Source organism: Notothenia rossii (assembly GCF_949606895.1).
Source record: "Notothenia rossii genome assembly, chromosome: 8".
NCBI lineage: Eukaryota > Metazoa > Chordata > Actinopteri > Perciformes > Nototheniidae > Notothenia > Notothenia rossii.
This window is the reverse complement of record NC_136906.1, coordinates 74941382-74957803: the sequence shown is the minus strand read 5'-3', so window position 1 is coordinate 74957803 and position 16422 is coordinate 74941382. Positions and strand designations below refer to the sequence as shown.

At 39.9% G+C, this 16422-nt stretch overlaps 1 protein-coding gene across 2 annotated transcripts in view; it reads right to left on the bottom strand.

Moving 5' to 3' along the window:
- The window catches only part of map3k5 (mitogen-activated protein kinase kinase kinase 5), an 85781-nt gene that overhangs the window by 39722 nt on the left and 29637 nt on the right, over positions 1–16422 (bottom strand). For both annotated transcript variants that reach the window (XM_079646682.1, XM_079646683.1), the window contains exons 4-8: positions 14029–14222; positions 10715–10883; positions 8966–9072; positions 2241–2411; positions 1191–1303 (exon numbers count right to left, since the gene is read on the bottom strand). In XM_079646682.1, coding sequence (XP_079502808.1) covers positions 1191–1303; positions 2241–2411; positions 8966–9072; positions 10715–10883; positions 14029–14222 — 754 coding nt within the window. The remainder of the gene's footprint in view (positions 1–1190; positions 1304–2240; positions 2412–8965; positions 9073–10714; positions 10884–14028; positions 14223–16422) is intronic.

The following is a 16422-nucleotide window of genomic DNA, read 5'->3' as shown; positions in this document are numbered from 1 at the left end:
TTTTCTGCAAGAATTTAAAGGTCTTAGAGATAATGGTCCTGGTTTCTGCTGCCAGTCATTTGAAGAAGCAGCTGGGGGCTGTAGGCATAAGGGAGGGAGGGTGGGGCTCATTCAGGGAGCTGCAGGTTCCCAGGACTTCCTGCTCCGTTTCCCACATTCCTGAACTCTTCTGAGACTCAGGTTTCAGGGCAGAACACACAGATTTGGAACAAGGGCTTAAACGGAGGAAATGTGTCCATATGCAATCAGATTTTTCTTTTTTAAAGCAGCTATAATCTGTGTTTAGTGTCCTGTCTGTCTGTAACTTTGTGTCGTAGTGTTAACACTGACAGGTCTCTCTTGAAAATGAGACCTTGTGTCTCAATGAGATTTTACACCTGTATAAATAAAGGCTAAGAATAATCAATATGTTTTACAATACACAATAACTTGTGACAAGAAGTGAGGAACACAGAGCATTATCACAAGACTCTGCAGTTCCCATCAGCTCTATAGATAGATACCTATAGAGCTGATGGTATGCTATGGAGAGTTATCATTTATTTTGCCTCATGACTCTCAGTGCTCCCAAAGAGTTGTTTTTTTAGACTGCTGATTTTAACAGAAAAGCTACTATAAGCAATTCTATTCCTTTCCGAGCACCAAACATTAGACAGGCACTGTTTACAACTAGCTAGTGGACATATACACTTCTTAAGAGCTATATGTTTACCTCCTTGGTTGTTAGACCAAAGCTGAGCGAATATTAGCCTTAGATTCCTCAGGTTGACAGAAACGACAAATGTATGTTAATGTTGGTTTGTGTCTGCCCTGCCCGATATGTAAATGAACTATTTGATAACGCAGAAGCACAGGAAGCATCAGGCAGATGTTTCAAGTGGTAAGACTGAGCAAAAAAAGATACAGTGAAGTCAAAACAATGAGACGTTAAAACGCTCTATCGACCTGAAAGAAGTTGCAAAAAGTGCTAATATTGCATTTCATACGATCATTTGGTCCATTATGAATATAAAAACATTGATCAGTGTAGCTTTAACCTGCAGGTTTTAACATATGGATGCAAATGATTGCAATTGACACTTTCATTTCTAATTTCTTCCTTTTTGTATTCCGTGCGCTGGATGGATTTGACGTATCACAAAGGACTGTTGCCGGGCAGATTACAGATATCCAGTCTAGCACCCACTCACCCACTTTGCGGAGCTCGAATGACGTGTCGAACTGGTGTCCTGCTGCCAGGAGGAGAACAGCGTAGTTTATCCCAGAGTGTAGTGTTGGCTCTGACTCAAACCCCTTTTTAAACCTGAGAGGAAAAGGGAAAAATAATGACTCCAATAAGCACTTTGCCTCCAAGCAGTGCGTCATACAACATCACTAGCATCTCTCAGAAACATTATGTTCAAGGGGCTTTCTGAGACAATTCAAGATATAAAAACAATTACAGCCATATTGAGTTGGGACCACAGAAGGGCAAACAGCGACTGAGTACCCTCGCAAAACAAGACATTTTCATTTATTTAATGAGCAATCTGTTGATCCGAAGGAAGGGGAATGTTATTAGGGGAGCCTGTGCTTAGCTGTGACTTGGACATGATGATAACAGCCAGATGGGAGCACAATAACACAAACAGCATATTTAATCGAATAAGATACGAGGCCTACAAAGCAATTTCCAGATGGAAGCAATCAACAGCCTTCTGGTATTATTATTGCTCTGTCATTAAGTCAACTTCCGTCAGTTACTGTTAGCAGCCATAAGCTTATAGGTCACTGAGATACTCATGAGGAAATGGCGAACTAACGAGTAACAAGTAATAACCTTATTTGCCCTACTGGATCCAGCTGTAAACCCTTGTTGTGCATCACGTATTGCAGAAGTACGAACACATCCTGCAGGTTGTTCATGCTGTAAACATCCAGTCCAATCACTCGAGGTGTTTCCAAAGAGACTGTCTTTTGTCATTTGAACCTTTGCACATTTTGTTCTGTACAGGATGGAAGTGTTGCATGTTGTTCTCGTGCACATTTGCTTTAAGGCGTAACAAGTTGTGCAACCTTTTGTATGTCACCCTCTAAATGTTTGCCCTCTATAAAGAGTTGTACCTTTATGATAACAGCTATATCAGTGCATTTAAATCAAGCGATTCACCTGGAAGGAATCTATCACGCATCTTCCCCTTCCAAACATTTCTTCTAACTATTATTTATATTAGACTTAGCATCTGGAGGAGCTCTCTCACCATTGAGTGCTGCTGTCTCTGCTCGGCGTGTCGGTGAAGTGAGACTCCAGGAACATGTCCTTATAGATCCGTCCCACCAGGCAGTAGATGTCCGAGGCGACCTGCTCCTCCCCGTTCACCAGAGGCAGCATGATGTCCAGAGCCTTCTGTCTGTCGCCCGGCAAGTTCCTCCTACAAACACAGTCAGAGAGGACGAAAATCAGAAGTCAATCTTTTTGTACCCTGAAAAAAAACTAATCAGCTTTGAGCAATCTATCTATCTGGACATGTGTCAGTTTCAGGTTCATATTTGTATTTAGTGTCTCTACTACTGGGACATGTCTCCATGCTTTAATGTTCAAAAAGCTCTTTATTTTTCTCATACTGCCTGCAACACCTCTTTTCACCCTCTGTCTGAAACCAGAGCCCAGTCTGCTCTGATTGGTTAGCTGGCCGGCTCTGTTGTGATTGGTCAACTTGCTTAGAGATGTCCCGCCCCTTAGCCTATCACGTACAATGTGTTGGAGCGCTAGCCAATAGAAGCGCAAGTGTTACAAAGTGATGTCACTATGTTACAGAAGTAAACAAAGGAGTCCAATGGAGGTGTTTCAGCAGGAATTGTAGCCATTGCAAAAACATTTACATGCACACAAACCTATATAACACACTAGAGGAAAGAGAAACCCCCTCTTTAAACATTGTATACTTCTTCTATACAAGGCATGAGGAATGCTTTGCCTGTAAAAAGTTGTACTGTATGCTCTCTAAAGTGAGCTAAAATACTGTATTCTGTTGCATCATGGGAAGTGTAGTTTTGTAGCTTGGCCAATCCTCTTTTTTAAGCAAGTCTTGCAAGTCCTCTACACTAAGGGAAGTTCACTGCTGATTGGTGGATTCATTCCAACTTCTACAAGGTGACTTATGCTGCATTTAGAATGAGCTACTCCCAAAGAAATCAACACATTTCAACACGTTGGTTTAAACACTCCACAGTCCATTTAACAGATGCTAATTCATCACGTCAACACACAACTCATGAAGGGAGTAACAGGTGGCATGCCTGCTCCACTTAACAAGGACGCAATTAGACAGTTAAGAGAACAATAGTAAACCAGGTCAACTGCAGAGCACTTAATATGTCACATGATCCAGAGCTAGATTTAATCTCATGCATTCAATAACAGTTTTTTCTGATACTTAAATGTATGAACATGTGGAGTATGTGTCTATGTTTAAATAATCACCTCCTCCCCTAATTATGCCCCTATAATAAGCAACCCATTTAAAAACCACAAAGGAAAGGAACTGCAACCTCATGAGGTGTTAATTGATTGGATGTTTTGCCAGCGGAAGCTTTTATATTTCCTGTTTTGATTAAACACTGTGCAGAAAATATGTTATTAATGGATCTGCTTCATCAGAAATAATAAAACAAACCAGGAGTACAGCTGGCTGTCTAGTATGAGCAATCAAGGTTGGATAAACAAAACCATTAAATCAAATTCCCTTAATAGATTTACTCACAATTCTAATTACAATTCTTAATAAATAAAGGATATGAGCCACACCGGCTTTTAATTATAACTTGAATTGTCAGTTTTTTTGGTTAACTTATTTGAAAACAAGACCTTAAAAGGTAGGGTAGGTAAGAATGTAGCTCGAGTGCACTAGAATTTGAAAGTACGCAGCCGAAAAAAATCTGCCCCTTCCTTCAGACTTCCTTACAGAGCCCCTCCTCCAACACACACGAACGCGCACATGACCAATGAGGGCACGAGATAAGTTTGTGCACAGATGGAAGGCTGACAGGCAGGTAGGACATCCAGTTATTTTAGCCGGGCCGGCTCAGATGATTGGTCGTGCTTTTTACAGCGCCACGGCTTCCACAGATGACATTTTTTTATTGGCAAAGCATTTAATATATTCATTGCTATCGGGATGTTAAGAGCATTCCATGGAATATAAATAAAAGTGTTTCTGAAGTGAATTACCTGCCCCACCTTTAATGGAAGTTAAAATGTTCAGTTTTGTTAATTGGACTTTTTAATCATTTTAGAAGCTGTTGTTTTGTTTGTTTTAATGTCTTTCACTCACACTTCTAATGACTTTCAAATGTTCTTAATAAGTTAATGAAGAATACAAGACAGGAAATGCCATGGTGGGATATATCAGGGACACACAATGGCCGATTAGAAACATATATACTGTACAACCTATCAGTCCCATTCAGGAAGAGTACTTTTCGTCAGTCATCATTCTCGGTCACAGCAATACAAAACTGGAACTCTCTACCCACTCAAATCAAAGACATACATACACATACCACCTTCACAGCTCACTTAAAAACATGGTTCACTGAGAACTACACCTGCACACACTAGTCTGTGTTGTTGAGTATGGCGTGAGTGTTACATGTTGTGTTACATCAGGGGTGTCAAACTCAAGGGGGCCAAATCCGGCCCGCAACCTAATTTGATGTGGCCCGCAAGAGCTTGCAAAGAATATAATATACAATACAGTTGGTGTAATTGTTGAATATTTACTTTCAATTATGCCCTAGACTTCTGCTTTCAGACGTAGTTATTTAGGAAGATACCAGATCTGATAATAATCCAATGCAGGGGCAACGATGTAATATAATACATTATTTAATATATATTATATATTTACATATGTATATTTATATAAATTACAACCGGCCCTTTGAGTGCAACCATAATGTGGCCCGGGATGAAATTGAGTTTGACACCCCCTGTGTTACATGTTGTGATCATGGATGTTGCCCCTCGTTTATGTGATTGTGATGTGCTATATGTGACATATACTGTATGTAGTAACGTGTGTTGTTTTTTTTTCTCTTTTATCCATTATTTTTGCCTGTATCTACATTTCTTTCATCCTTTTTATCTTATTTTATATTTTTTTAGAACTAATGCTGTTGATATATTGTGATTTTAAGGGTGTCTGGCCGGGGGCAACAGCTGGAAATTAGCCATGTCGGCTAAAGCTGCTCCATTTACTGTTTTTGTGACAGTTCATCGATGGGGACTGTCCACGACACTATAAATTAATAAACTAAACTAATATATACATGTATGGTATGTCCCCTTCAAAGGAACCAGTGCAATGCCAGCTTCAGGATTTCCTGAATTGCCATGATATATAAATTAGACAGGATAAAGAGACCATCATTACAATAATCCTCACATCTGTACAAACGACTTGTTTGTTATTAATATCCACTCAGACTTATATCGCTTATATCTTCAGGGAATCCTCATTGTTATGCTAATGTAGCAGTGAAATGCTTCAGAGCCTCTATTCCATCGGGGTCATTTTTCTTCTTTGGGGACGAAATCTCAATAAGGCTTTGTTCCTGAGATAATGAACGTGTCAAAAGCCCGAACTTCATCAAGGAAACAAGCGGTGTAGCGAATAATTAAACTCTCACCCCGGCTGAATGTGTGATATAAACACATCATGGCTCCTCTACAGAGTGTGAATGATACATAAAACATAGGAGCTGAAAGCTATTACCATGGAGACTGGCCAGAGAGAAGCCCTGCTCTCTGCTAACACATCTCTATATTTCTTGCTTACTTCTCTCCAGAGTGCTGATTTGAAGAAGGAGATTCTCCCCTCGCTCCTGTCAGCCCCCCGCAGCGCTAACACTGGCCAAGAGGCTGAGCCCATTAGTCCACACACACTCCATCTGCAGCTTTTTCTCTTACAAGCAGAGCACTACACACCAATCACTGAGCGAATAAATATAATCTCAAGGCAGAAATAGTGGGTCAGAACTCAGTAGAAAGACTCAAGCTAATTATCGAGTTCACTTGAAGGAGAAAATTAATTACCTTTTTTTATTTATTTAACTGAATGACTCTCTCCTGCAACGTGCAATAAGACAGCTTTTACAGACCATGTGATTTGAATGTAATTATAGTTTTTTCATTGGTTAAATGTCAAAGAAACAACACTTTCTGAAAAAGACAGCTTCTATTGGGAAGCACTAAACTGTCCACTAGTAGAGGGCAACATGATAAAATACTCTTAATAATTACAATGTTCCTACTAACTAATGGCTTCTCTAAAGCCATTTGTTTTTACTATGGCAACAGAGGGTATAATTAGGGGATTTGAGTGGGTCAGAGGCAAAGAGGAGCTGCAGGGAGGAAACCCTAACAATATTGGATAATGATTCTAAAATGCAATAGTAATAAACACAAGGGACTGAGTTGAGAAATTGACAAAATAACAAATGACAAACTCTGTTTTAGTACTTTCCAAAATTACCCATTAAACATTCAAGGATATCTATGATGTAAAAAGATCTCAAGATGTAATATATTTAATTTAATTACGTTATTGCATTCTCAACAGACTCCCCGAATATTAACGGTACGTCCACACAGCAGCTTTAAAAAAATCTTCCAACGCTTCTCTCTCCATTGACTTTGAATGGGGTGACGTCACTTTGCCTCGCTTTTCGCCGAACTGCATTGTGGGGAAGCAAAGCGAAGATTTCCAGGATTTTCAGGATTCAAAAGTTGAGCAATTTTGAAGCTGAGCTGGAAGCGTCAGCCAATCAAATCCCGTTTATGCAAATCTGACAGTACAAGCGCTAGCCAATCAAACCGCGTGCAAGCTGGGAGAGCCAGACCGCAGTTCATCTCCTCATATTCCAAACGAGATATTACGGTAGCAAATCACCCGGTTCTTTACGACCAGTAACTATTTACCTGGATACAAACCGGAGGAACCAGGCATGGAGGGAGGTGGCAGAGACAGTGGGTGAAACTGGTAGGTTTTTGCCGGTTTGGGGAGTTTATATATATATATATATATATATATATATATATATATATATATATATATATATATATTGCTCGCATAAAATCCCCGGGTTTTTCTGCTTTGTATGTCGGGGGCGGGAGATTCATGTGATTGGTTGTCTGTTGCGTTGCTCGCAAAAAATCCCCAAGCTCTCAGACACGCCCAGCTCCAAGTTTTCAAGATTTTTTCAAAGCTGCTGTGTGGACGGGGTAGGTAATTTTGGAGAAACCAGCTCGAGTGCACTAGAATTTGAAAATACACAGCCGGAACAAATCTGCCACTTCCTTACAGAGCCCCTCCTCCAACACACACGAACGCGCACATGACCAATGAGGGCACGAGATAAGTTTGTGCACAGATGGAAGGCTGACAGGCAGGTAGGCCATCCAATCATTTTAGCCGGCCAAAATGATTGGTCGTGCTTTTTAGAGCGCTACAGCCTCCACGGATGATTTTTTTCATGGATTTTTTGTCAAAGCACTTCAGATATTCATTGCTATCGGGATGTTAAGAGCATTCCATGGAATATAACAAAAAGTGTATCTCAAGCCGGTTTCTCAAACTTACCTCCCCCACCTTTAAGTATTAAAAACAAAAATATGTATAGGTTTTTCCTTTGAATTCAAATCATAATCCTGTCTATCCTGCAAAAAGGTGTCAATTCTAGATAAAAAATAAGAACAGTAAACAAATGAATCAATAATAGGTGGCGAAAAACAAGAATAAAGCAAATATTACTCATTATTCAAGACGTCTTATGCCTCATTATCCCAAAAACACTCAAAGAATCCCTATTACACATCCCCTAACAATCACACGTCAGAGCTAATGTTGGAAGTAACCCTCAGATGTGTGTCTCAACTCAGTGTCCTGCTCTTAATACACTGAAGGAGAGTCTTCTGTCGTTAACACATATCGTATGTCTCACACAATGTGTCAGAGTTGCTGCGTGGAGCTTGTAAACACGCCATCACATCCTGAAACCGAGCCAGACGATGACGGTGCAAAACAAAACGGGCATCTTGGCAACCTGCAGAAACATTTCCCAATCGGTGCCAAATAAAAAATAAAAAAAGCAGGTTTTATTGCTGTTTGAAGCAGACACACCACTGAGTTTACAAGAAAAGCAGCTGGTGAGAAACAGGCAATCTGAACCTCCCTGTGTCGCACATCTGTCTTTTTCCCTGAGCACAGCAACATGCTACTAATAACATCACTGCTGCTGAACCTGGATCTGCTGTTGCTTGTAACTTCAATAATAAGAAAAATCCAAATTTAACTGGGGTTTGAGAATGTTCTCCCTTCACTACTGCTTATGAAACACTTCAAAAATAAAAAGATACACTCTGGGACAACTTGATAAATGCATAATTTAAGCCATAAAAGACCATGCACTCTCCTGATAAGTGGAAATAAATTACAAGGCGGAGATGAAGAATGAGTTTCCTAACTGGGTTTTTCTGTCAGCTAAGAGTGAATTATTGTCCTTGTGTTTTGGCCGGAAGATACAATGTTTTTAAATAATCATCATCATCATCATCATCATCATCATCATCATCATCATCATCATCATCATCATCATCATTGAGCACATTTCAAACACAAACAAAGTGCTTTACAAATGCATTTGAAAGAATAACAAGATTTGTATAGGAAAGTCATCACTTTGTAACACTCGCACTTCTATTGGCTAGCGCTCCAACACATTGTACGTTGATACGCTAAGGGGCGGGACATCTCTAAGCGGTTGACCAATCACAACAGAGCTAACCAATCAGAGCAGACTGGGCTCTGGTTTCAGATAGAGGGTGAAAAGAGGTGCTGTAGCAAAGGCAGTATGAGACAAATACAGAGCTGTTTGAACATTAAAGCATGGAGACATGGAGTCACAGCTCTTATTTAAATCTTACCGATTCAGCGCAAAGGCATAGTGGAACTTCACGTGTGGATGAGCCACGGGGTCAAAGGTCGGAAGCTTCTCCAGAGTCTCCACCAGCTTCACGATGGACTCATAATCCTGGAAGATAAGTGAGTAAAGAACACACGGATGAGCTCGCTGATCATTGCTAAGCATTGTGGGACAAAGTCATCCAAACACACTCCAAACCATCACGGTCCTGAGCGGCTTTGAGGCCAGAGGGAGAGTTTCTGATGCATTTTATTCATTTGGCCTGAGTCTCAACTATCTACTTAACAACAAAAGCACTTCAATAATTGAGTGTCCCCTTCATCATATTTTAGTTTCTGCTACTTTCCTACATAGTCACTATACCCAAAGCATGTTGAATAATTCAGCACGTCCTCGATGCTTGTTGTCCTAATAAAAGATTCATGAGGCTGAGCGCTGCCCATGGTGAGAGGGAGATTTGGACGAGGAGCGCCATTGCATTGCTGAGACTGAAGAGTGGAAGAGAGCGGCAGATTTAAGACGAGCAGACCAAACGCTTCACCTCGAGCTCTCCACAGGCGGTCTGCTGCTGTTTGAGAAAGGATAGCCGGTAAAAGTAATGACGCTGACATGAGTGTCCTCTGTCTAGCTGGTACTGTAGTGATGAACAGTGTTTTCCTATGCCACGGTCAGTAGCAGCACACACAGATCATCTCTACTTAGTCTGCCATTTGTTTGAACTCAAGTAGGGCAAGAGCTGAATGTCTGATATACCGTAACAGTTCCTTTTAGAAATGTTTGGGATGTTGTGCTGAAAGTCATGTGTCAAGTGTTCAGGGTGTGTAACCAGGGTTATGACATGGTTTAAACTTCGAAGGGAGCCATACATCCCGACTGATAAATAGTTTATTTTTCTGAATTCAAATTGAAATTGAGCAACACTGTGCTTTTTAAATAATTGCTGTAATTTAAGAGGTTATTGTCGGCCTCCAAAAGTCTAATGAAAATGGTTGTCTGAGTTTTTTTTTATAGAAAGACTTAAACGGTTATTTGTTAAAGCTTTAAAATGCTAGGTTTATTTATTGTTTGGGGTTTTAGTTTTGGTGCATGTCTCCTCTATTGTCTTTGTGAGGGTTTGACTGTTCAACTTTTTAATTATTACCCCACTCCAATCCACAGACATCTCATATGATCTCTACTGTATGGACCAAAGCAACATGAAGAATGTTATATAGACGAGAGGCAGTCTGTAAGATGGCAGAAAAACAAGAGTTTCTTTAAAAGCAGGTTCATCCATTGCATTACAACAGGAAGAGGGGGCTTTTCTCTCAGTGTTGATTGATTTCTGGTAAATACACTTGCTTATATGAAAACAAGTCCTTACACAAAACAAACCACAAAAAAGAATATCCAACAACACATTATCTCCAACATCTATCCTATAATTATCCTGAGGCACCACTTCATTCAACCAATAACAACATTATGCTGATGTTCAGAGTGATTCCCAGAGCAGATGTAAGAGCCAAAATGCTACCTAGCCTGAGTTTATTATTTGTATTATTATTATTTGTTTACGTCACTTTTATTTGTATTTGTTGAGCACTTCCGTTAATTGTCACATGAGTGTGCTTTGTGTATATAGGTCACCTGTTTCATGGGCCGTTTTGTCCCTATAGTTACTGTGTTTTGATTTTGTTTATTAAATATCTTCAAACTATCTTACTTCATTATAGACGATAGGGAAATTGAGCCGCCACAGCAGTAGTACCTGGATGTCTCTGTATGTGAGCAGCAGGTTGATGACGATGTCGACAGAAAGGCACTCCACGTTGTCGAGTCTCTGCTGGATGCGGTTCAGCTCGTTAGCCAGCTCCACGCCGGTGTAAAGCTCCCGAGCCTTTCGGATCTCATTCAGAATCGTCTCACGGAAATATTGGCTGTAAAAAAAAAAGTGCAAAAAATGTCTTTATAATCAAGCATTACATACAAAAAACACCCTCGATTTTAATTATTCAAATAACGTACAATAGGTAATTATAAGCCTTTCAAAAAATCATACTAATTCTACTAATTTACAATCTCCTTGAGGGGGAATTGTAACGTGATTGGAGTTTTAATTCATTTACTGCTTTACATAATTTTTGATTATTCTCTAGTGAGACAAGCTACTTTCCAATTGTCTTAATGAGTTTTTTCAAGGAAGTCTCTCATAAATATTTTAGAATTCCCACTTTCCCCTGTTGAGTAATTTGAATTAATAATTATTCCAAATACAATATATTAAATATAAAACATTGATTATTAAAGGATCATTGTTAGCGTGACAGGGCATCAGCAAACAGTAAAGATAACAGGTAGCCAGAGATGGGGTCGTTACTCAAAAAAAGTAATAATACATATTACTCATTACTTTAAAAAATATATTGTAATATATTACTTTACTTTGTTACTCTCTACATAAAGTAACGCGTTACTTTACTCGCAGGGCCGCCCCTCCCTACAGGCAGATCACGCAGACTGCGGAGGGTGCTTCATTTTGCGGAGGGAGCCTCATCTGAAGCGCAAATGCGGCGCACCTACAGCGTCGTTACTTACTCGACATCCTCACTCTGGGTTCGGAGGTCCTCCTTAGCTATTAGCTTCACGTTAGCATGTTGTCTTTGCAGGTGCTTGTTGAGGTTTGACGTTGTGTTTGCAGCAGTGGATAAATGCTTCTGGCCTGGACACAGTTTGCACCTCACCGTCACATTCCTGTCCTTTCTTCGGACGAACTCAAAATAATGGGCAGACCTCCACCCCCAAGTTATCGCTCTTGACTCAGCCTGTTGACTCAGCCATGTTTATGCACTTTATGGGGACGCGCAAGTCGCGGAAATGTTACGTAAAATGCGGCGGAAATCCCTCTCGTCTGTCAAAGGGAGAATCTAGTAATTATGTATGTTAGTAGGCTAACTGTAGAGTGATTACTGATTTTATAAAAGTAACGAAGTAACTCGTGTCGGGCAATGTTAGTAACTGTAGTGTGATTACTGAATTATAAAAGTTACATTACTCCGTTACCGACAAAAGTAATATTATTACACCCAACTCTGCAGGTAGCACAGGTCTTAGCGCCATACGGCAGAATACATCAATCACTACTTTGTAAGCTGAAAGCAATTATAAATAATAGTCACGCTCCTTCAAACAATGTACAGAATGCTCTTTAGATACAAGTGACACCTGAGTCGAAACTCCCTGCTTCATGCTTGTTGTTCTCCAACAGACAAAAGATATCAAAAAGTATGTTTTTCTTTTGTTTTGTGCTCGTTAAACCTGAGTCACTATTTCTGGAGCTGAGCGACAACCAACTGTCTGCTTGATAGCTTCGCCTGTTGGCAGGAAAGCCTAAAATATTACCCCAGCAACTGAGGAGGTGGTAAATGTTTCAAAAAAAGTAGATCACCACCACGCAGGTGAGAGTTGAGTGATGCCACACCACATAAAATGATTAAAGCAGGTAAAATATGAAGAGTGGGATAATAAAACAAAAGGCCTGTTATGCTGGGAACGAGTCAGAGTTCAAACACTAACACTAAGCTTCATTTTGCTCTACAGGGACCTGAATGAATCACGGTATAATGGCTTCCTCTTCATGAATCAACCAACACCCCCGTTTGCATTTAACAGCTTAAAGATATGTTTACAGACACATATTGGTCATTTCACACATACAGTAACATGGCCCTGTCATTAAACACTGTGACGGTACATTTCCTTCAGAGGAACTTGTTATAATGAAGACCTTTAAATAGATTGTATTAACTCTTTCATGGGAATGAACCCTAACCCTATTCAACCCTACAAAGTTATAATACAAATAAATGTATTCAAAAGTGGGTCAATCCAGAAATCTAAACTTTTGGTGGATTTGGTGTAATGTTTGAACAACACGTTATATTGAAGCTATTTGATATTGTGTTACTGTCATTATTAATACTGGCAAAGCAAAGAGACATAATATTGTGTAGATATCTTACACTATGTTCCTGTGAGGATTATTCAAAAGCAGTGTTTGTATTTTTGGTAGCATCTGTTTCAAGGTAGCCTGAAAAATGTATAGCCTACTATGCTTTTCCATTCACAATTTGGTAACTTGCTTTTGGCTATGACCTAAAAAATTGGTCCAAATGGAGCAATCCGTGGAGACGTTACGTTAAGTCAGCGGATTGGTCCAAATGGGCCAATCCGCTGACTTCCTCACAAACTCAATCTTTTCTCAGCTGCAGCTCCGCCGATTTCCCTTCCCTGAGTCGGCGGGACGCAGCGAGGCTGTGAGTTTTTGTGTGAGCACACACACAAACTCCCAGCCAGACTGCGGGTGTGTGTGTGTGTTCGGGCTGGGTTTCGCTGTCTCGCAGACGGCCACTGGGCTCATAGGGAGGGGGGGGGGCAGGAGCTCCAACAAGCCGTTTAGGACAGAGAGTGAATACACATACTATACAGAGATGGTGTATGAGAAACCAATGTGAGTTTGGAAAATTGCACAATATAAATCTATTCTAGTAGACCTCAACAATGAAATTATGACCAGTAGAAATGGCCATGACATGGGACCTTTAAGTACATTTCGAATCCCATACTTCTTTACTTTTACTTGAGTAAAGAAGTTTAGTCAGTACACACCCACAACAACACAGACTATAACACCCCTTGCTGTTAAATATCATCCAACTATGTGCAATATATATATATGCCGTTAATAACTGTGTAATATATACCTCTCTGCTAAAGCTTAAGAACTGTTACAGGATGTGTATTTTGTCAATTGTGTAACTTTTAATTGTATTAAATCTTTTATTATATTATAACTTTTTGTTTTTTGTTTTACTTTAATACTTTTTTATGCATGCTTCTACGTAACATTAAGCTGTCTTTTTCTGCTGTAACAACCTACATTTCCCCTCTGTGGGACTAATAAAGGTATTCTGATTCTGATACTTCTACTTTTACCAGAGTATTTTTAAACACGAGTACTTCTACTTGAGAAAAGGATGTGTTTACTTTTGCCCTCTCTGCTCTCTACCATTCAGTGTTACTTACTGGGAGTTAGACTGGGACACTTTGAGCAGCTGGATGAAGCGGTCCAGCAGCGGCATGCAGATGGGCCCCAGCAGCATCTCAAAGCTGGGCTGCATGAGCTCCGTCAGGCCCTTCATCAGGCTGCCCTCGCAGCAGTACACCTTGCTGTGGGGCGTCACCATGTAGGGGATGAAGGTGTAGTTGGCTGAGCACATCTGTTGAGAAACAAAGAAGGAGACAGTTTAGAAAAATAGCTACTAAGAGTATATTTAAGCACCAGAGGACTCTTTTTATATAACATTGCGGGTTTAGTGTGAAGTAGTCATCAGCAATATTTTAACCATGTGGGCGAACATTTAGAGATTCTAAAGCACTTGATAATTGGATTCAATACGACCCAAAAAAGGATAAAAAATACAAATTCGAGTTATGTTTTTTTATAAAATCTGTAGTTGAATCTCTTTCAAAAATGTATCATATCACTATGTTGACACTATGACCCAATTTAAGTTTACAAGTCAGATCAAACTACAGTCTCAGTCTATTTAGTAGCTGTTATATTTTTAAATCATATCTTGCCAACTTTCTCGGCCACTGAAACTGCAGTTGTCATATTTATATTGAAATACAAATTTCTTCTGAGAACTTTTTTTTCTTCTTCTTCTTGGCTCAAAATAAAAGTGGGTAAACATTATTGATCTCCATTTTTTTCTTCTATTTGACATCCTTGGCTTTACAAGATGCGTGTGATATTATCAAGAGCTCCAGGATAGCAGTGCAGTGATGCTACGTCCCTTTGTGCAGAATTGTATTTAGCAGATCGATTGTGGTTTTAGTTTAGCTAATGAGCATATTGCACATACGTATGAATAACCATACTTGGAGTATATTGTATTATCGGGAGTTTAACAGTATCCAGTACAAGGCGTACATTTACAGTAAATACAATCATTTTTTATTTTTTTATTTATATTGATTTATTCTACTAAAATCATACAAATTCAAAAACGTATAGTTCATACACACAAATGAACAAAATTAGTAGAAGCGGGAGGGCTGAAGCATAGCTTAAGGGGAGTAGCCCTCCTGTGCATCATCATTAGCATCAATATAATAATAACGGCATTTATTTAATCAAAAACGTATAGAAATTAAGGAGTACAAAGAAACAAAGAAAACCAATGAAAACTGGAAAAAAAACAAATAAATAAAACAAAAATTAGGGCAAGAAAAAAGCGAATATAAGCAATACTGGGAATATCCAATACTTGTTAGCTGGAGTAATCTGCAAATATAATTGTTTTTACTTTAGTTTTGAATTGTTGATGACTTGTAGTACTTGAAAGGTCTGGGTGCAGTCACTGTCAAAAACTCTTTACAACCAAGTTCATAGACACTGTATAGTAAAAGACTACATATTACAGGGGAGGAAGCCGATTGCCTGGAGGAAGTCGGAGCTGTTTCCCCTGTTTGAGACAGATCAGGTAACAGCATTAAGCTTTGGCTTTGTCCAAAGAGACAATAGTGTTTGTGTTGTCTTCACTGAACCCACAGGAGGAAGTATCTGTATCAGCGCTGGCAGTCCCATTAGCAGCTGCTCTCTTGTTGCAACCACAAAAACATACAGCCTTGCACTTACAAATTCCACTTGTTCATGCAGCGTGATGCTCACAAACACCGAGCAGAAACAGTCGTCTTGCTGCTCACCTTCTGCAGAGGTCTCCCCTGTTATTAGCTGTGGCATGCAGCAGTCATGTATTTTTCACGTCTGTTTCAGTTTAAGCTGCTATTGTAGCACTAAAAAAAATGTTCTTCTTTATGTACTTAGCTCTAATTCCTGACATCTGTGTTATGTCTGGAGGTGGATTTTCTCCTGTCTGTGTTTGTTTTGAACTCGACATGATGCTCCTGGTTCGGTTGCGGTGACCTGCCACTGCTGAATACACAACACAGAAACACTGGTGGTGCTCTTTGCAGACAGAACATTAGAGAGGCAGGAACTCCACTGTTGACATCCCCAAGAAACAGCTGAGGTCTTTTCAAGGAGAGCAATTCCCAGTATTTCAGATGTGTGGTGACAACAATGAAGACGGTTGGGCTGCCATACAGCTGCATCCTCCTGACACCTCTAATACTCTGTCATAGTCTCAGCTTTTCATGCAGCCTCTTTGAGAAGAAACAAACACTGCTGCAGCTCTCAGTGCTTGACAAAAAAGTGAAGCGAAAGGAAGGTGTGGTGTTGAAGCAATGAGAGTCAAACCCGCAGATAAGTACTTCCTCCTTTACAACAGTAGCGGATGACATCACTGGTGCATGCCATCTGCGTGACCTCTTTTTCTGTCAGGTGCAACCAGACAAGTTGCTAAATCCTGACGTTAAATGTAGCTCCTCTGTGTGTGAGATGCCTATAGACAC